General features: G+C 42.3%; 1 protein-coding gene across 2 annotated transcripts; it reads right to left on the bottom strand.

The window, feature by feature from the left end:
- Positions 1 to 2,904: 2,904 nt before the first annotated feature.
- Positions 2,905 to 17,491, bottom strand: dcaf5 (ddb1 and cul4 associated factor 5). Of its 2 annotated transcripts, XR_008340024.1 has the most exons (10): positions 17,101 to 17,491; positions 15,250 to 15,393; positions 14,665 to 14,701; positions 14,443 to 14,582; positions 13,566 to 13,695; positions 12,128 to 12,341; positions 8,859 to 8,925; positions 7,625 to 7,752; positions 4,417 to 5,752; positions 2,905 to 3,632 (listed from the first exon to the last, which is right to left on the bottom strand). XR_008340024.1 is itself a non-coding variant. In XM_053434164.1 (9 exons), exons 1-9 carry the CDS (start codon positions 17,306 to 17,308, stop codon positions 4,475 to 4,477), a joined length of 2,346 nt encoding a protein of 781 aa, XP_053290139.1. In that variant the 5' UTR covers positions 17,309 to 17,491; the 3' UTR covers positions 3,727 to 4,474. The 2 variants fall into 2 exon arrangements, 1 of the variants encoding a protein (XP_053290139.1); XM_053434164.1 differs by lacking the exon at positions 2,905 to 3,632 and having other exon boundaries at positions 3,727 to 5,752.
- Between the last annotated feature and the right edge of the window lie 4,180 nt (positions 17,492 to 21,671).

Here is a 21,671-nt window from a genome sequence, read left to right on the forward strand (position 1 = left end):
ATCCTCAATATTTTGTTTTTCATTTCTATCAATAGATCCCTTTCACCTAAATCTTATTATTAGAAATAGATTAGAAACAGCTGCAGGAAATCTGCACCAAAACCCATGAATAACTTCTCACTCGATGGTTTTAACAACCTGGCAACTTAAATACTGCTATTAAAGGATTGTTAATAAATCAAAAATTACTTAACTTATAATCACAAAATGTTTCCAAGTTGATGACAGATGAAAACCAGAAGTAGTTTACTGCACTTGGTTAGTAATTTGTCTGGTGATGTACTTTCCCATTAGCTAATTAACCTCAAGTACTTTGAAAAACAAGTAATTCATTAAATCTACATTAAATTGTGTTAATTAGAAAACGACTCACGAAGTCTAACAAAACTCATTATATGTGCTATTGTTCTCATTTCATCATTCAAACATTTATGTTTATGTCATTCTTGTTCTTATCAGAGTGAACTTTGTTCAAGTGTTAATTTTTCCAGTAAGTTTTGTTTTATTTAGTCATTTGATTATATCAAAATGGGCTGAAGCTGATGATTGACAGCCGAGACGGACTCCATCCTCTCTCTGGGATATTCTGGCTTCATTTTTGGATAGTGGGAGGAGAGGGAGAGGAATCGTCCATCTTTATAAACTGTCTGTGGGTTTGATCCATCATTAGGCACTGATAGTCAGGATGTCAAGGCCTCGCCAAAGTCAGTAGGATTTTATATTGAATTATACGATTATTTTTATATCGTCAACGCCTTTTGTTAATTCCCGCAGCGTCCGTGATGTAATTTCAACGCACAGCCGGCAAGACAAGTTCAAACCTAAGTCAGATCCACACAGAGCAGCAACAGGAGCTCTAATTGGCCGGCTGACAAAAGAGGCTCATCCTCTCAGAGCGGAGAATAACGGCTTATTAAACGCATGAGTCAACTCATTGTAATCAACCACTGAAATGTGTATAACTGTTCTGGTGGCACACTCCAGTCTGCGCGGCTCGGCCTTGGTAGACGGGAGAGTTTCTCCTCGGTCCAGCTACATGACGTCAACACGATACTATTCAGCAGAATCCCAGAATATCTGGTGAAGAGTCAGTGGTGTGGAGACGTTCAGCTCGGCTCTGTGAAGTTCTGAGGCCCGCGGGTCATGTGAAGAGCTGGTGCGGCGGCTCGCTCTGGTCTCTGGCAACTTCCCAAGGTATTCCAGTCATGTTGGGAGGGGAATTCTTAAATAGTTGTCCTTGCTTTTAAAGCTGAGCCATGTATGGGATAGTGCTGAATAACCTTGATAATCCCATTAAATTGTACATGTGTTTGGAGCTGTGGTCAAACTACTCGAGCCAAAACACCATCTGGGATGAAGAGGAACATACAGTAGACATGGAATAAGGAATGTGACAGCTCACTCTATTTTCATTTAGAAAATAACAGCAGTTTGCAGGGGACTGGCTTCAACTTGAGGATCAAGGGTCACATACAGGATCTGAATTAAAGCCCCTGAAACTTGTCTTTAGAAAACTGCACAGTGCTAATACATCAAAGTGTGTTTGTGGGTTTTATGAAGTACTACAGTAATTATAAAATGTTGTTTATCCAATAAATATCCCCAATATGAAGCAGCTTTCTGTTGTTATGCAGCAAAGGTTCGGAAGCAAACTCCCACCACACATCAGATAGTTTAAAGAAACAACTTAAGACTTATTTATATGAGCACATAGCCTTTATTTTATACCTTTTAGTAGATTTATGCTTTTACCCTAAGATTGGTTCTTTGTGAATGTGTTCTTATTGATCTAACTTATTTCATGTCTCTAAGTTAAGCAGAAAATAGCGTTTTCATGATGGACCACAGCTCTCAATGTGAGAATCTGATTAAGAAACTTTTTGGGGGGGGGCTTTTAAGAGGCAGAAAAAGTTCTGGTGTCATCTCAGAAACCAATATGATCCATCAGACTGAACCAGTGGAAGGTCCTCAATGGTTCTGAGCTCCTCCCCGTTGAGAGTGACCTACACTAAGAGGGAGAACACACAACCTGCTAACCTTCCCTGAATAAATACAGATAAAAAAACCTCCATTGTTGCATTCACTAATGAGTGCCAGTCTCTTCTGATGTGACACTTGAGCTCTGTGAGCAAACAAACGTGACTTGATTCCTTCTTCAGGGAATTTGTCAAACTGAACTCGACACACTTTTGGATTGATGCCCCAGCCGTAGAGCAGGAGCGTTCCCTGTGAACGCAGCCGACTCTCTGCATCTGTAGCCTGTAATTAATCATTAAGCCGTGTGCAGCCCAGCAGGCGCACTCCAGTCAGAATGTAAACAAGCCCCGCAGCATACAATATCCCTATTTGAATACGTGTCCTGGGGGAGGCATGGGGGTTAAATGAAGGGTGTCTACTTCCTGCAGATAAGTGACAGCCTCACTGAGAAGTTCTAAGAAGTTGAGGAAACTATTTTGACAAGAGAGCTGTGCAAACAACTCGATTAACCCTCAGCTACATGTCTGCCTGCCCTCAGATTACCACTTTGCCGCCATGAGCTGTGTTTTCTTTTGGAATCATTCCTCACGACTGCTGAGAGTCTGCTTTGTCTGGCAGAGGAGGGCCGTCGTGCAGGTGGAGACAACTGGCCATGGCAGCTTCCTCAGAAACCAGTGACATCATAGACAGTCACTGTGCTGCCGGGGAAACTGAGGAAGAGAGCGTCTACGTCCATTTATGGTTGTTCACCTCATCACAGGTCAACATCTTGTCTGGTGTTGTTTGACTTTAAAAAGGACATTGATATCAACCTGTTCGACGTCTGAGCTTCATAACAAACACACAGATATGGATCTAGTGTCAATAACCAGTTCAGAAAGAGACCTGATGGTTACTGGGATGGTTGATTAATCAATTATTTTACAATGAGATCTATGTCAATTTATTTTTGTACATCCAGAACAGTTTCGATTCAACATTCAGACAGATTATCTTGTTAAATGATAACTTGTCGTCATTTGATCAGAATCTTTTTTTATACCAATTTTATTTAAAAAAAAAACTAATTTAATTAGCTTTTCAAAATAAAAGTAAGAGCTTTGTACAGAATCATTTGGAGCTTGTGTTGTGTTGCAAATTAAATAACATTTGACTTAGGCTCTTAAGAAAAGCAACTCAATGCACCTTGTTCTGTCAAATTAGTGAAACAAATGTTTAGACAGAGGCATGAGACTTTGGGTATTTCACTATTTGTATCGTCCTCATCCATCCGATTTTCAGAGGTGAATTAACTCTGGAAAAAAAACTGTTTATTTCTCCCTAATGTCGAACTGTTCTCATTACATGAACTCCAGAAAATATCAGAAAAAAATTGTCTTTCATAGCTAAACGCAGCTGGAGAACATATAGGCTAGGGGTGGAGCCTGGATGGAGCGAGACAGAGGCAGGCAATGATGTATGAATTCCCCCCGTGGAACTCGTGAAAAGCTCCTGAGCCCTGGTTGTCTTTCAAGTTTGACAACAAAGATGGCTTATGGATTTAATCAATACAATATTCTAGCTCTGGTTGACAGTGGCTGCTCGGGAGTCACGGCCAGAGGAGCAGATTTCACATTCACTTCACGGGGAGAGCTGAGGCTGTGTTGCCATGGCATCTGCAATAAAAAAAAATGACTTGAGATAGAAAAAACATTTCATCACCCAAAACAGTTTTGTGAATCAGCAAGTCCTCGGGAAGAAGACGGTGCGTTGTCACTAGAGAACAAATTAGTCTTTAATTGCAAGGAAACAAAAGCGAGCTGGCTTGTAATGGCGCCCAGGGGCTGGATAATGAGACAAAAAGACAAATTGGTATGCAAGACAATGAAAGCATCATTTCAATGCACAGCTTCAACAAATGCTGCTCCTTAGGATTTCTACGCCGACTCAGTGAATTCTTCAGGCAGCCTGAAGCGGTCACAGCCGAGAGAACCTCTTAAAAATGACAATAAGCTCAATCAGATTTACGCTCAGTGTGAAACCGTAGAAATTAAAACTCTGCAAAGCCTTTTTACTCAATAAGAGATTTTCGTAATGGTCGGAAAAAGCTCCAAATCCTGGGAGGAGCTTTCTGCAACCACTGGAGCGTGACTGAGAAAAACACACTAACGCTGCATGAAAACAAATGATGAGCCGTTGCAGTTCACTTAAAATACCATCGTTATCAACAATATTTAACTTTTGTTTTATACTTCCCATCTTTTAACGTCATCTGTGGTTTGACCTAAAGAACGATGACACTCAAATTATTTTGTTCTGAAACAAACATTAACCACATCGTCCTTCTTTTTAAAAGTTGCTAAAGGTTTCCTGCTCATTAGCAGCACAAGCTCACTCGGTCACATGACAACAAGACACTTAATGAAATCGCTGAGTTGTAAAAACCCATAGAAAACCCACCTCCAAATCAGGTCCGTTAACAAATGATTGTTTTTTGGGTTGAAAAGAAAATAGTTCATTATGTTTTTAATTTCTTTTCTGAGGGGGAGGAGCCTGATTCTCCCTCTTCTGAGCGCTTGTGAGTCCGTTTGAGAGCCGGGCCTCGTCCTCTCTCTGGCCTGGTGTCTTCAGGCGTGAGATCAGTCTCTCCCTCGGACTCTGAGGAGACACACAGGGTCAGGTATGAAGCCACAGTCCGGTGCTGCCCGTTCACTCCAGTGCTCCGGCGGCTCTTGGCGTTACGCTCTGCAGCTGCTGAGCTACACGCCTCTCCACTGTCGGAGCTGTCCAAAACAAACTCTGTCAGAGTCCTCGCTTCTGTCCTGTGTCCGTCCAATGTCCTGTCACTCCCCTCCTCATTCTCCTGACTTTCCGGGGTCATTACTGGGCTTGAACACACAAAGTCAGAGGGGCTCAGGCATTTTTCCTCCTCACCGTTGCCACCACTCTGGGGCTTGATCTGGGGAGATTCTTGTACCTCTGACGAGGAAGACGACATGTCCTCCAGGGAGATCGATGGGTAATTGCAGGAGTCAATGGTTGAAAACAAAGCCAGTACAGACTCAGGTCGATACCCCGCTCTGGAGACCACACTCATGCGCCGTCGTCTCGTGACATTGCGCCGCCTCACCGCACTGCGCCGCTCCTCGTCATCACTGCTGGAGCTGGAAGTGGACGTGGAGGAGCTGGAGGCTCCGGCGGGGAGTGAGAGGGAGGTGGCGGGGCTGGACAGCGTGGAGTTGTCCCGGGGGCTGGGGGAGCGAGGCCGGGGCATGGGGTCCAGCCAAAACCCACTGGAGTCTGAGTCTTCGTTCACCAGGAAGCCGGACTGTGGCTGCTGATTCCTGTTGCGTCTCCTCGGCTCCTCCTCCTCCTCTGCCTCTGCCTGGGGGGGCTCTTCCCCTCCTGAGGCCTCGGGTCCAGCCAAAGAGGAGGACAACGAGTTATCTGAGTCACTCGGCTGAACAGCAGCCGGGGCAGCGATAGGAGGGGCTGGCGTGGGTCGGGTAGTAGAGCGACGTCCGCGGGCGTGAAGCTGCATGATGGCCTCCTCGCTCAAGTCGCTGTCAGAGTCTGAGCTCCAGCCCTCGATCTCTCGACGCACCAGCGAGTCAAAGAACGCCATCATGCGCGGGTCCTCCTGGATGGACTGGCTGACGTAGTCGTGGGACAGGCCGCTGCCACTGTTGAGCACCAGGCTGATGTACTCCTCATGGGTATAGAGGCTGCGGGACTTGTCCTCCACACGCCCCTCCAGGTCACCAAGACTCTCACACTGCTGGTAGGGACTCCACACCTGGATGGATAGAGAACAATGGTGGAATGAGAAGTGGAAAATACAAGGAAAGGACAGATTTAAAAGTTGGACGGAACGAATGAAAAATGGAAGGAGAGACAATGAGAAGCCAGAAGGGAGAGGGTGAGTTTAAAGACTCTCTGTTCCTCTGAACACCTGGACCTGTATCATCTTTCACTCTGTACAGTCAAATGTACAAAACAGAGCTTGTGTTACTGTACTGACACAAAAGAAGAAAAGGTCTTTGTCGTCTTCAATGACAATAAAGAACGACTTCTTCTACTAAATGTCATTATACGACGATGTAAATGTTGAATTACATATTCTTAGATTCCCACAGTTAATACATTACTGATAATTGCCTGTGGACCTACAAGTGAGAACACATTAAAATGCATCTCAGACATTTGGCAATCTGCCTATTTGAATAAATGTAATCTAAATGTAAAACCGTTTACATTCATTCTTGTTTCCTGTTCAGCTTTTCCATAACCACCATAAACTGTCCACAGACTAAAGAGCAAGAATCCAGGAGCAGAAATAGGAAACCTAACACCTACAGTTTGTGTTTATACAAAAGAAATGACGTAAATACACTTAAAAACAACAACCTAAAAGATATTCATGTTTTAACCTTCCAATTGACAGAAATACTTACGTGTCAAAGTGTTTCAGTTGTGTTAATGTGCTGATGTGAGGTATTTTATTTTAAAATAATAACAAGGCTTCCTCAGACTTTCCACTGTGTCTATCTGCACTGCCCTGAAAAGGACATCTGAGTATTTGGGAACGATTACTGATAGTAAAACAGCATGTGTTACATTTCCTTTAGCACTGGCAAAAACAGTGAGTCAGCTGAAAATTGGATTGGACTATTTATAAGGTCAGGATCCGGACTGTGACTCAGGATTTGTACTGAATAAGACTCGTAATACATCAGTCCTGCTGTGATAAACCCTCAATTTAACAGGGTAATATATTAATGTTAGAGCATCTGAGAAGATTATTGGTGGATTCTCTTTCATTTAGCATTTCAAGAATAAAGTCAAAATGTCAAGAATAAAGTGAACTCTTCTGGTCCGTTAAAGGAGCGACTGAAAGTTAAATGAAACCATTCGGAAGCAGAGCTGTTGATGTCCTTGCTATTGTTCATTTACCAGCTAGTAGTTTGCTTTTGAAAGAATGACCTCACCATTTTGTCAAATATGTGAATCTTAGTAGTTTGATATATTCCTAAAAGATTGATTAAAAGCTTAGGCTCGACATTTCAACTTTATTCTTTATATATATTTATTTCCTGCCATATTTCTCCTCCAATTGAGTTTGAAAATTCCTGATAAATAAAAAGACAAATAAATCTACCTCTTCTGTCTTGTTTTGCTTAATACTCAAACAAGTCAACAGATAAACAAAATAAAAACCTGTTGTTGTCTAATTGATCTTGAGCTACAGTTTGATTTACTTTAAGCTGAGACTTTAGACAGCCTGGCTCTGCTTGAAGAAAAAAAAGTCACTGTGGTACCGTCCCCGTCTCCCCATGACCCAGTTTCAGAAAAGTGACCAACATGATCTGTTCCAGGCGGCAGTCAGCGGTGGAGGAAATCGGTCTTTGTTCATTCCCGGCTCCACAGGGGGAAGTCAGAGCTCGTTCAGGTTGGTGTCACTGGAGATCAATGTCTCACTTGGTGGCACATCTACTGTCTCAACAACCGAGGACACTGACAACCCCAATGCTCGACAGTCCACTTAAAAAAACGACTTCTCTAACCACAGCATCTAAAGTCTAAATCCATCTACTCCTGCAGCACTTTTAGATAAACTAAAAATACATACAACACATACGGAAAAGGAAAGAGTGCGTCCTTCACTAACCTTGATGACCTTCTCCACACCGGACGAGCAGATCATGTAGGTGTGAGGGTTGAAGCGAACCTGGTTCACGATGGAGCGGTGGCCTTTCAGAATCATGAAAGCCCCGTTCACCACACGACCTGCGCCTCCTGAGAAGTAAACACACGTCGCTGGGTTTTTTAATTCAACGCGATACAGACAGGATCTGAATAAATATAAACTCAGAGTCCCAGGAATTAAAAGATAAATACGGGCGAGGATTCATGAAAAAGAAACACAAACATTCAACCTGTTTCTGGACCTGAGAAATGTGAAAATACTGCTGGTGAAATGAAACAGTCCCAACAGCGGTAATGTAATCCTCAGAATATGCCATTAGTCCGACACAGAATAGGCCCAGTGAGTGCACATATTTTCAGTGTGAGTAACTCCGGGGAAAATAAAATCCAGAAATGTGTCAGGTGGTGCCACAGAGCTGCACACGACCACATTCTTGGATTGCTGCATTCCCCAAAGCAATTAGTACCGATAGACTTAATTCTTACGTTTCTCTGTATTTAACCTGGATTTTTTTTGGTTCAGTTTGAGCAGGTGAACAAACTCAAACCTGACAAATAGTTCATGCAGTTTAATACAAATCATAATTAAGAGTTTAAATGGAAAGAATCATGCCTGGAAAATATATTGTGTCCAAATGAACTGAGGGCAAACCACAGTCTGGGCTGAGGCTCTTATGTTAAGAACACAGAGGAGTCTATTATGCTTCAGATTGTGGTTGAAACCTACAGCGACTGAAATCGGGTTTGTTTTTCCCGACGCTGACGCCACTGAAATCTTTAACCTTGCAGCATGAAAAGGTCACGAAAACTCAAACAAGCTCCTTTTCAGTCATGGGACGCGTGTTGAGCAGCTCCAGTGACGACAAACAGAGTGAACCCACACAAACCAAACACACAAAAGGAAAACCGAGGGAAATATCCCACTATCCTGCAGAGTAGACACAAGAAAATGAACTGTGTGATGGTGGGATATATTAATGAACCTCTTTTTGCCATGCGAAAGTGAATCATTGTCAGAATACAGCGTTTCTATAGCTTTTACAAATTTAAAAAGAGTTCTTAAGGTGACTATGAAGAAAATGTCAAACCTTTGTAACGAAGGACAAGAAGGAAAAAATCTGAATCCCATTATCAGTTACGCATTCCCATAACTAAAGATAAGGTGAAGTAGAGAATAAACCCGGTCGATAGCTCACCTGCTTCTGGATTCTTTGGGATCCTCCACATGTAGAGGTTGAAGTCATCAGATCCAGACAGGATGTACTGCCGGGTCAAACAGGGATATTTACAGATTAGATTTTTTTTGACAAAAGAAAAGGAAATGTTTACATTTTGTCACAGTTCAGAGTGGGAGAGATAGATCCCTGGTCTGGAGGCCTTAGCAGATTAATCAGTCTCATAACCTGCTCTTGACGTGACAATCTGACCCAACACAGTTCCTGCTCCTTGTGTCGAACTTGGGAACAGATGGGTCCACTTAAACCTATCGCCGGCGGAAAGTTTGGACAGGTGGGTGACGTTTACTCTTGTAGATACAGATGAGGTAAAGCAATTGGAAGAAAAACTACAATTACCAGCTCACAGTTGTACGTCTCTACCTGTCAACCAGCTAAAGGTCCAGTGTATAAGATCTAGGTGAAAGTGATCCATTTATTATAAAATAATCCTATCAAGGTTTTCACTAGTGTGTGATCATCTAAATTGTTGTTTTCCTTACCCTAGAATGGGCCTTTCTTTTTAAATACTTTATATTTAAAAAATGTATATTTACATCGGGAGCGAGTCCTTTGTACGGAGGCCGCCATGTTTTGAACAGTAGCCCAGACGGGACAAACAAAACATCTTTTGAGTTTTTATGACAACCGAAGGCTTCCACAGGTTCTCTTTCGTGATTGGAAGAGGGTGAGGTGAGAGGTATTCGCCACTAGATGTCACTAAATTCAACAAACTGAGCCTTTAATTTTTCAGACTGTAGACTCTATATATAGATGGACGACATGACAGCTCGCCAAAAGTGAAGCCAGAACATCCTGTTGCAAACCTGGTGGCTGTGTCCGCCTGCAGCATAACCCTAACCCATAAACCACGCCTCCTCCTCCATGTTAGCAGATAGGACAAATAATTTTGAGTGTTTGAAGCAGTGTCTTGTGCTGTTTAGAAATAAGTGAGTTTAACTCTTTGACCAAATTCAACTCACATTAACAATGGAGTTAATTAGCATTGGGTGGGAGTTTTATTATACAGTCACTGCTCACAAACATTAACTTATTATATTCCTGTGAAGAAACCAGCATATTTTCCTTTTAAGAAAAATACATTTACCTGCCTTCTCCTCCTCTGTTCTGCATATTTCCAGAATGTTTTTTGAGCCTTGTTTGACCATCTGGAAGAACATTTGTCAAATCATGTGGATTTGTTTTGAGGCACCGTCTTGTGGGCTGACATTGTGTAAAGATGTGGAGTCTTTTTCTGCCAATGATTTAAACAAATGTCTTCAATTTCCATCTGCAAATATTCTGCTGGTCCCTGTGGCTGCATTGATCTTTCAGAGACATGTTTCTACCCCCCTTATTTTAAATGGTTAGTGTGAAAAATAGCAATTTGCCTTCATCTAAAAATCCTCTAACTGCAGCTCAGACCAGTTCAGCTCTGAGACACATCAACACACTCCGATGTAAACACCTGTGTGCTCAGCCTCGGGTTCCCAGAGCACACGTCAAGTAGGAATGTCACACCAGGAACGCCCTGGCTTATTTCCCTTCCATCAATTCCATCTGATATAAGCTCCCACTCTGCACCACGGCGCTCGCACCATAGTGAGAGAATCCTCCGGTGGTTGTGGTTGTGGTTGTGTGTCTGTATAAAGAGGTTTGTGAGAGTGTTGCTGAGAATTCTGGATAAAGCTCCTTCTTAAAGAAATGAAATTATCCTACAGCTTCTCCTCTTCTCATTTCCTCTAAACTCTACTACTGTTCCTGACATGTACTTTCTTCTGTATTAGCTTGATGCTTTAATGGTTCTTGAATTGAGTTTTTGTGTTAAACTGAGTGTGGGGGGGTCTCAATGGCGCTTAATGCTTCTCACAACCCCTGCAACGAACCTGTAGGCGTTTTTTCACTGCCCATAAATATTTATGCAATATGTTGAGGCAGAAGGAGCAGGTGGTATAAATGAAATTATCATAATATATGTACAGTAAGCAGTATAGTATTTTTAGGGATAAATGTATGAAAATACGGCCAAAATCTTCACATTGGTGCAAAAAAATTCTAAATACAGTCTTTATTTCACCCAGATATATTAAAGAAACAGCCACTGGTGTAAACTCTGTGGTGTACTCTTATCATGTCATGTTTCCTCTTTGTTGTCGTATTGCTCAACTCATGCAGCCATGAAGTCTTTAGAAAAGTCTCATGCAGCTTTAAGTGTCTCACTAATAACAAATAAACCTATTATTTAATCTAAAAATCACCAGCAGGACAAGATGTTGAAGAAGAAGAAGAAGAAGAAGAAGTTTGAAATGGTATCAGGTTTTTTTTACACAGCATTTACCTGTAATCTGGAATAGCATCAGGCTTGGGTCGGGCTTGGATATAAAAGAACTGATTGCCTGTCTAGTTCGGGTCGGTTAGTTTTCTCCCGGCCCGAGCTGGAAGCTATTCTACATCCCAGTGAGACGTTAACCTCGATTAACAGAAGAGTCGAGAGCTGATTATATTTGAACACGGTTGCACGAGGGAAGTTAATTCATATTTCTCATCTAATACAATTTAGTCACAAGTCAACGTCAAAAAAAGCTCAACAGCGCCTCAGCTGGTACGGTAAAGAGATTAGAACCAGCAACCTCCTGCTCCAGTCCTGACCTGCTTCTGGAACCTTTAAACCACCTCCTTCCCTCGTGTAGGGAGGATCACCATTAAGCCCCCGTGAGCTCCAACGACACCCGAGGATAATGTTAACATAACAAACATGACTGTGGAGTGATGTCATGTCTGAGGAGGACCACTGGGAAAACCACCGGCTGAACACAAGGAATTCTGGCATTTATCAACAACTCATCATTCCCAGTTTCACAGACACAACTGGTATATTCTTCTATTTCTGTTCTATTTATATATATCCCACATGTTCCCAATATTCCTCTTAAGTTTACTTTAAAGTGACCAGACATCAAACATCCCCATTGTCTGACATCATTTCCATTTTGCTGTGTCTGCTTCTCTGACAGAAGCCAAATCCCACTCTTGGGAGCAATACGTTATATTTTAAGACCTCTTGTATAACATTTCACATTTTCCTTGATATAAAACTTGACGTATACAGAACATGTTATCTTTAAAAGATATCTGGAAAGAAGTATAGATCACTGTTTCTCAATCAAGTTTCTAGTATGTATAACAGTAGTTATCTTAGTGGCTGTAGTACTTTCTCCTTTATTCTCATATTCATTCATCTGAGGACCGACCTGATCTTTGTCGCCGGCGAAGCAGCAGCTCTTCATGGTGCAGGAGTTGAAGTAGCCCTGGTTGTCGAACTGGTAGCTCGGCAGGCGGGAGTGCAGCTCGTAGAGGACCGGCGGCAGGCGGCGGCGCAGCGCCAGCAGCTGGGTGCCGGTGCTGTTGAAGCGAACGCTCATGGCGCTCTGCAGGGACATGTTACCTCCATAACGCAGAAGAGAGCTGAGGAAACAGAGGGAAAAGAGAGAATATGGGATGTGGGTTAGACCGATCCTCGTGTGACCAGACAGTTCGGTGTTGTTTTCAAACATCATTTCTGGGTATTTGTTCCAATGTTTGACTTTTACTCCAAAGCACTTTTAAAAACAAAATAAATAAAAAGGTCAGACCGTGCAGCTGACATAACATCGCCATCAGGAAACTGCATCATAGTGCAAGATTAAATAAGCATTTCATCAGAAAGGCATTTCATTGAAGCCTCTTCATCTGTTTTTAATAGTAATAACAGACATTGAGTGACTAACAGTGAACATTAGCTCACAGCAGAGACAGAGCCAACAGTGGAGGACGAGAAATGACTCAGTGCTTACTTTAATTTAAAGAGCCGTCATTCATGTACTAATAACTCAAACCTAAGCAAACCTGAGGACGTGTAAACACACTCGCCTCAGCTCAGTGTTTTCACAGAGAAATTTTGTTGGTGTAAAGATTAGTTGTGTTTTTCTGAGACGATCCTGCAGTTGGCAGAGGAGCTGCAGTGATGAGTGTAACAGTAGGACAACAGCGCCACCCAGTGGGGGGGAGGATGTTTGTTCCTCGCAGAGTAAACACAGATCAATAATCTTTGTTTGGACCATCGCTCGAATCGACAGGCCAAAGTCAAAATGAAGAATCTAAAGGTGACCAAACTTCTTGATCAACACGAACCATACAAATGTTCAATCTGGATCCTCTTTCATTTTTAGAGAAATTAGACAAAAATGTACATGAAATAAAATGTAAGTTTCAGTAATGTACAGTTTTTATCTTGCAACCTATCAAATAATATTTCTTTTGCAATCATAATTTTATTGGATGTGTAAATATCGTGTAATTTTTTTAATAAAACACTTGAAAAAGTGTTTTATTAAAAAGAGTGAAAAAATGATGTCTATCATATTTCAAATCTTCTCCCACTTCCAAACTTCTACATTGAGATAGATAAACAGAATCTTAAATTTAAACAACCTCCAAAAAGGATTCAAGTCCATTTTACTCCCTTGGTGGCTTTTACTGTTTTATTATTACTAATAATACTTACAGCACTTCTTGTTTTTATTATCTCTGTGGCTTATTTTACTGCTGCTGTAACAAACAGCAATTTCCCGACAGGAAACAATAAAGTTTCATATTGTCTTTGAAATGGGTCATGAGATAGAAAGAGAAAGAAAAAATAATAACTCCAACCTGCGCGGTTTGCGGATGTCCCATAATCCAACTCCCTCCTTGGAGTTGGCGGTGGCGAGCAGCCTCGGCTCCACGGGGTTGAACATCACGCTGTGGAAGGCTGACGGGTAGCTGGCCAGGCAGAACGGCTCTACAGGAAGAAAGTGAAGGTAAACATCAGAATTGCATGATCACTAAAAGAGACGGCTGCTTGTTTTGTTCAGATCTTTCATTATGTAATGTCAAGGTTTTGCATTCCAGCTGCAGTCCTGCTCTTAAACACACGCAACTGGTACTGTTAACAACATAATAACAAATACGTCTATATTTACTTTGGTGAATCCTATAGAATGAATAATATTTTGGACCAGACTCATCAACACCGCCATAAAAAGCTGCAGCTGGAAATAGAGGAGTTATTGCTACTTGATGTATTATTAGTCTAACGTGGTCACAAGGATGAAGGATGTGGACATCATGAAAGATGATCCAGCTGCATTTCTTCAATCTCACTAGGTCGGATCATGAATTACTCCACGAACACAATTCAGCCCAATTGGCCTATTAACAGTTTTGTTGATTTTTCTTTGTTTTGTTGTTTAGTGAATATCTTTGGTTTTGTGCATAACTAAACAATAAATAATCCATTTTATCAATCATTTAAAAAAAAATTCAGCCCTGCACAATATAGACTGTTAAAAAGTTATTGAAATTTGATATTTCTGTTTAATCTTGTTTTGTTTTGTTTTTCAACAGAAATTAGGGAGAGAGGATAAAGGGTATCACCGTTGTGTAATTTTGAAAATGCTCTAATTCCTCATGCATTGCAGCTTTAAGCACAAACATTAACCGTAGCATCATCATCAGGCACCGGACCGAACATGGCTCCTCCACTTACCTCCGTGTGGCGGCTCACGAGTGTCCCAGATAAGAACCCGTCCGTCGTCAGATGAACTGGCGAACACGTTGTCGTTCACCGGGCTGACGGACAAACTGTACACGGCATCGATGTGCAGGAACACGTTCAGAGTTTCCCGTCTGCGTGGAGACAACATCCATCAACACAAACACATTCATAAAAATGTTTTGATTCTAAAAAAACTGAATAGTTTGTACCCACCTCTCCACATCATGGAGAATGACCTGCTCATCATTTCCTACAAAACAAGCAAACAGAGAGGTTGTGAGGTGAGTGAAGGACAAATACAACGTTCTAATCTGAGCTCCTTCCTCGGGTGTGTATCAGATTGTGTGGTGACTTTGTTATTCATTTATAAGTGGACAACTAAAGATCACAGCTCTGTACAGATTTAAAAAAGCAGCTTGACAGTGAGCTTTTTGGAAAATGTTCACTTTCCCATCCATAATTTACACTCAGGAGTCAGGACCATCACGGGCACTGAGCTACTGACACGTTTTCTGTTTCCCCCGGTACTGTTACCACTTTGGATTTTATTTCACTGCTCTGAACCTGCACTTTCTAATGTGCTCTCATTTGCTGAAGCCTTGTTTTTGCAGCACACAAGTGACACAAGTTTTATCATTTTATCAGATTTACATTTTACCTCCAACCCTCAAACTGATAATTCTGCCACAACACTTACATTTCCTGGCCAAGGACAAAAAAAATAAAAAGGGAAAAAGCTTTTCTTCCTGTTGTGAAAAAGTCAGCAGAGATCAGACGGAGGTTTCATCTCATTCTTACCACCAGAGAAGACCTTGTGGTTGCTGCTGTCGAAGGCCAGGCAGAAGATGTTGGACAGATGCTCCCCCTTCAGCTTCACAGGCTTGGACCGAGCATGAAGGGATTGCTCCATGTGCCACAGGAGAACCCGGCGGTCGTCTCCTCCTGCAGACGAGCACAAATGAATTTACACAAACTTCACAGGAAAACAAAAGCTTTCAATCAAAGACCCTCAAACCTCTGTCCAGCCACTACAATCTGAGGATTTGCTGCTTTTCCTTGTTTTGTAAGTTTGAGTTTTCCCAGTTTAAAAGGAGCGTGGGAGGTGGTTTTCTGAATTAAAACTGAGGTGGAGCTTGTTGTATGTTGTACTGAGGCTGATCGTTTCATGGAGCCTCGTGAGTTCCAACACTTGAAGAAGAAAATGTGGGATGTGCAAAGGGAGTATTTAGTAAACAACCCCTCCCAGTTTATTCCAGATGTCTCAACTTGCTCAGAGTTGTTCTTTTCCTGATCACTTAGATCTTAGAAGGTTTTGGGCTGTCACACACAAACACACAAATTATGTTTCAGATCTTCCCACAGGTTTCAGTGATATTCATGAAGTATTTAGTGGTTTGCTCAGTTTCAGCTTCTTGACCAGCTGCAGGACATGATCCTCCTCCCTGTGGATCCATTTATTCCCTGTATCGTGCAACTCGCTGTCCCACAACCCCAAAGCACAACATTTCCACCCCCTCCATGTTTTACAGTTGTCAAAGGGGGGGGGGGGGAACGAGGTCACAGTCCTGACTTGCTGTCCAAACTTTTGACCATGATGCAATTACTGAACAGCTTTAAAAAAGGGAAGTAAGAGTGTGGTTTGAATTCAGGATTTTTATAATTTAACATTCACCCTTTTCACATTCTATATCCACAAAATGTGCAATCCTCATTTCCTGTGCTTCTTTTCATGTGTTCACACTGAACTGGTGCATATATCAGCAGGAGAGGAGAGCATCTGCATAGAGCTACATGGTAAATGTAGGGTATATATACAGTGTATGGCTGAACCCTGTTTATATACAGTCTATGGCTGAACCCTGTTTATATACAGTCTATGGCTGAACCCTGTTTATATACAGTGTATGGCTGGAGCCTGTTTATATACAGTCTATGGCTGAACCCTGTTTATATACAGTGTATGGCTGAACCCTGTTTATATACAGTGTATGGCTGGAGCCTCTTTATATACAGTCTATGGCTGAACCCTGTTTATATACAGTCTATGGCTGAACCCTGTTTATATACAGTGTATGGCTGGAGCCTGTTTATATACAGTCTATGGCTGAACCCTGTTTATATACAGTCTATGGCTGAACCCTGGTTATATACAGTCTATGGCTGAACCCTGGTTATATACAGTCTATGGCTGAACCCTGTTTATATACAGTGTATGGCTGAACCCTGTTTATATACAGTGTATGGCTGAACCCTGTTTATATAAAGTGTATGGCTGCATCACTAGGCCACATGATTGTTTCTTTAATCCTCTCGGAACATAAATGGCTTTGTGATTTCAGGGGGGGGGGGGGGGGTGAAGAAGCCAAGATTTAGACCCATCACCGGGGTAATAAAGGTGCTGCTCTGCGGGCACGGGGCTCGTGTTGTGGGGCTGACATATGGGACAGGTCCGCTGCTGCCCCCCCTCCTCCATGAGCCTTCTGGTTTGTCGTTAGCCAGTTAGCACGGAGAGGGGGCAGCGCTATGCTAACCGTAGCTTAGCCCCGGGGGGGCATCGTTTCAGCTGACTGCCAGGCTAGTTAGCATTAGCATGCTAGCACAGCACAACAGTGTAAGCTAGGGGCTGAGGGATAGGATTTGTCAACTTACCGGACACCAGCCATTCGCCTCCGTTGTTGGAGAACTCAATGGCGTTGACGCAGCCGAAGTGTCCGAGCATGTCCTTCTTGAAGAGGCTGGTGCAGCCGGACAGCCTGCGCCTCTGGAACTCCTCCTTCAGCAGCGGCTGGCCGGTCAGCTCTCTGCGGGACAGAAAGCCCACCGAGCAGCGCATACCGCAGCCCCGCAGCTCCTTCATCTCCTCCACGCAGGATAAAGAAACACCGGAGAAAGGGATGGACCGAGGGCGGCTCGTGATCGTGGCCCCGCAGCCTCGACACCTGCTCGTGTTGTGGGGTGGATGTGTCGCTCGGCTGGGTCTACATCATGGAGGATCCCCCGCTGTCTGGCTGCTGTCGACGCTGTTCGGCACCTCCTCTGAACCTCGGGTCGGTCCCAGCAGCTTCCTGCTCCGGCGGAGGATGTCTCTCTCTGCCCCTTCTGCCGCCCAGCTCTACCGGAGGGAACCGACTGTACCAGCAAACTGTAGTTTAATGATCCGGGGTTAGATCAGTCAGAGCCGGGGAGTTCGAACAGGAGGTAACCTGCTGACAGGAGCCGACATTTATTGTTTTAAATCCACACAACAGGGTTACACAGGTCATCCTACCTGGTTCATCTGCAGGGAGGAGAACATGCTCAATAAACCTGCCAAATTCAAAACAACTAGGAAATAATATTAATTATGGGAAAGTGTTTCATTGTTTTTAAATAACTTGGATATTAAAATTGTGTGCAACTTGATGTTTTGATTCCTCTGCAATTCAGAGAACAAAGTCACTTTTGTACTCACATTACTAAAATGACCAAAGGTACAGATTAAGTAACGTGTCCAAACTTTTTTGCACATGCTACCAGTACAGTTTATTATATAATCTATTTATGGTGCGGAATAAAGTTTGAAACCTTTGCCTTCATCCTACCTGGTTTATCTGTAGCAAAGAAGACATGTTCAAACAAACCTGTGGTAATGTTGCACAATATTACATTCAAATTAGGAAATATTATGTGGAAATAAATCGTATTAGTATATTACAGTTATTTCACCCGGGACAACACCTATTAGGGGCCCGAGCACTGAGTGTTCACATTGACCGATCTTCACAAAAATCGATACACAGGTGTATCAGGACCAGACAAACAAAACAGTCATATTCCACATTTTTACTTTAATATACTTGTACCAGGGCTTTCATCAGATCAACTTCAAATTGAGATGAGTGTCATCACAACAAGATGGAGACAGGCTATGGATGAAGAGAAAGAGGCGGGAAAGATACCAAAGAAGAAATCTGTCTTCCAAAGATTCCACAAGTTCCTGTGCTGCTGGAACGAGCTAATCAGCTTCTCTCTGTGAGGCTGCATGCTCTTCCGGTGTTCTCCTGGTGTCATCAAAACCAAAAGTATTTAATTTGTAGTATTTAACCTGAATATGGTCTTAATTATATCCTAAGGCAAAGCGTGCCTTAAATTTTGTACTTTTATTAATTTTAATACTGAGTGTTAGCATTCGTGCACCAGTGTATTTACATAGTTAAAAGTAGAAAAGAGATGTTTCAGTGACCTCACAATGATGTTTTAACGTTGTCAATATTTGTCCCTGTTTGCTTAATATACGTATATAAAAAACTAAACAAGCCTATTCTGTTCCCTAGTGAAGAGAAGAACAGACACATACAAGATATAAATGTCATAGAGCTTAATACAATAATAGGTACGTCACTCCGCTGGTCAACAAGTGACTCTGCCCTTATGATGTTTACTCTTCATCACACTTAGAACTGATCTTTATAAGAAGCTGCTGAATTTATGTTCCTGGGTAAACGGTGCGTCTCTTCTTCTGCAACAACGAAGTTAAAGCACAGTGTTACGTCTTAATCTGTGAGAAGAGACATCTGTCTGCAGGAGTGTGTGTGTGTGTGTGTGTGTGTGTGTGTGTGTGTGTGTGTGTGTGTGTGTGTGTGTGTGTGTGTGTGTGTGTGTGTGTGTGTGTGTGTGTGTGTGTGTGTGTGTGTGTGTGTGTGTGTGTGTGTGTGTGTGTGTGTTTGTGTGAAGGGGAGGATGGGCTGTTGTCAGCAGGAGGCCTGAGATTGTGCAGAGACGTGGGGGAAATGTCAGAGGCACGGACAGACTGGACGTCCTCACTGGGGCGGCTGTGGCTGAGGGGTAGAGTGGTCGTCCTCCAACCTGAAGGTCGGCAGTTCGATCCCCAGTCTGACCCATCTGCATGCCGAAGTGTCCTTGGGCAAGATGCTGAACCCTGAATGCCCCCCCCCTAGAATATCAAAGTGCTGCGAATAGATGCACTGTATGAATGGGTGAATGTAACACTGTACTGTAAAGCGCTTTGAGTGGTCATCAAAGACTAGAAAAGCACTATATAAATACAAAACCATTTACCATTACCATTTACTGGCAGCAGGGTGTAGTCTGTTTTAGGTGCTTGTCAAATTGTCCTTTCTCCTTTATGACTCCTCTCCTCTTGTTGTTCTCCCTCTATCTGGCTTCTCCTCACCCACAGCGCTGTCAGTAATCAGGCTGGTCTCATCAACATTTCATAGGAAATGCTACTAAAAGTAATGCATTAGAAATCATATGAATTCCACGTAATTGTGAGTCAGGAGCTATGGTCCGGAGGCTGGGGACACGTGACCTATGCACTTCTCTCTCTTCGTGAAAACGAAAAACATGGCTGACATTCATTCAACCCTAACCCTAATATGAAAAATACATATTAACTCTGCACCATGGTGATTCAGCAGAGTGACATCCGCATGAATAAGCTGTTCCTGAACCTGCTGGTCCGGGAACGGAGGACCCTTTAGCGCCTCCCAGAGGGGAGGAGGGCAAACAGTCCGAGACTGGGTTGTGAGAAATTGGGTTGTTAATGAACAAAGGTATCATTAACTTGGTCCAAAGTGAAACATATGATTGTGTATAAAGCAAACATACATATTTTGACCATATCTGGCCATGAAATACCACTTAAAACAGATTTGACAGATTTGGGTGTACTTTCTCGGACCCCATTGAGGTCCAAGCTGGATCAAATTAGGGCCTAACCCTACTAACCCTAACCCTGTGTTTGGCGCAAGATGAAATGTAAACTTTGTCGTAGGACAAAAGCAAAGACATCATCGTAAAGGTCTTGACCTCGGGAGTAACAGTATTACATTGTGGATGGCTCCTGCTCCTCGGGGATGACCTTTGAACCTTGTTAAGCACTTGTATCTGAATTTGGACTTTTGTGTTATATAACATTTCTAATCCTCTGCATTTCAGAGGAAAATTTATATTTAAAGGGTAACATTTTTATTATTTAGGTGTTTTGTTTTTTTATATGCTATTAAAAATTAAGCGGAAGAAGACATGCAATAATAACTGAAAACAAATGCAGACAAAAAATAAAATCCCCTTTAGCCTATAGCATTATTTTCATCCAATTATTAAATAGGAGACTGATTCTAGTAACCAGGACATCTAAATAAAAGTACATTTTAGTGTGTAGAGTATTTTATTACTCCCAGTTTTGGGATCAGAATCAGAATCAGAATCAGAATCAGAATTCTTTTTATTGCCTTGTATATTTTCACATACAGGAAATTGCCTTGGTGTGGTTGGTGCACTTTACAAACAACAATATAAATTTCAGATTACAGTGGTAGTCAATCCTAGAGTGGTAGTCAACTAAAGATTCGATCTACTGACAGAACATTCTTTTGAGATGTTAACGTCACGTACACGCTCTAGGCCAACCTGACAAAATATTCAACTAAAACCTAAAAAAGAGGCTTCGGGTAAAGTGATATTAAACAGCACTGAGAAGATATAGATGCCTGGTTGACTTTGCATATGCACGATATGCCCCATCGCCACCGCTTGTGCTGTTGTTGACCAGTTGTGTGTCCCTCAGGTTCCATCTTTTGTTTAATTCAAACTAAATCTTTGACTTAAAATCTTGACAAGCTGTAATTTAAGTTCCCTGTTAAAACACAGAGAGCCCAAGTACACAAAGTAACGGTGTGGCTGATGGGCAGATTTTGTTCCCATGATTAGTTCCAGAATGGCTGTTCCCCCGTGCTAAGCTAAGCTAGCTGCAGCTTTTTATTCACCCTACATACGAGAGAGTTCATCCGTCTCATCGAACTCTTGGCAAGAAAGCAAAGAAGTGCATTTCCCAAATATTCATTTAATATAATATAAAAGGATTTTTTCTAAAAGTTCACTTCATGTTCTAATATTTTGGACCAAATTTCAGAGCAAGTCTTCAAACCTCAAGACAGTTCACGAACAAAATAAAAACAACTAATCTTCCAACAGTGTCAGATTATTAAACATATTCATACAGTCTATTGCACATTAAACGTCTTCATGTAGTGCAGAGGGTCAAAGGTCAGGGGCCATTTATTTTTAGTTCTTCGGGATTAAGACGAGGAATCGACAAGAAGAAGAGCGTCCGTCGTTTCTTCATCATGGTTAGAAAAGAAGATGCTCGTCTTCATTACAAATCCGGTGCTGTTGTTGTTTTTTTTTAATATGTTCTTGATTCATTGTGCTGGGGC

Source organism: Pleuronectes platessa, chromosome 11 (assembly GCF_947347685.1).
Source record: "Pleuronectes platessa chromosome 11, fPlePla1.1, whole genome shotgun sequence".
NCBI classification, from domain to species: domain Eukaryota; kingdom Metazoa; phylum Chordata; class Actinopteri; order Pleuronectiformes; family Pleuronectidae; genus Pleuronectes; species Pleuronectes platessa.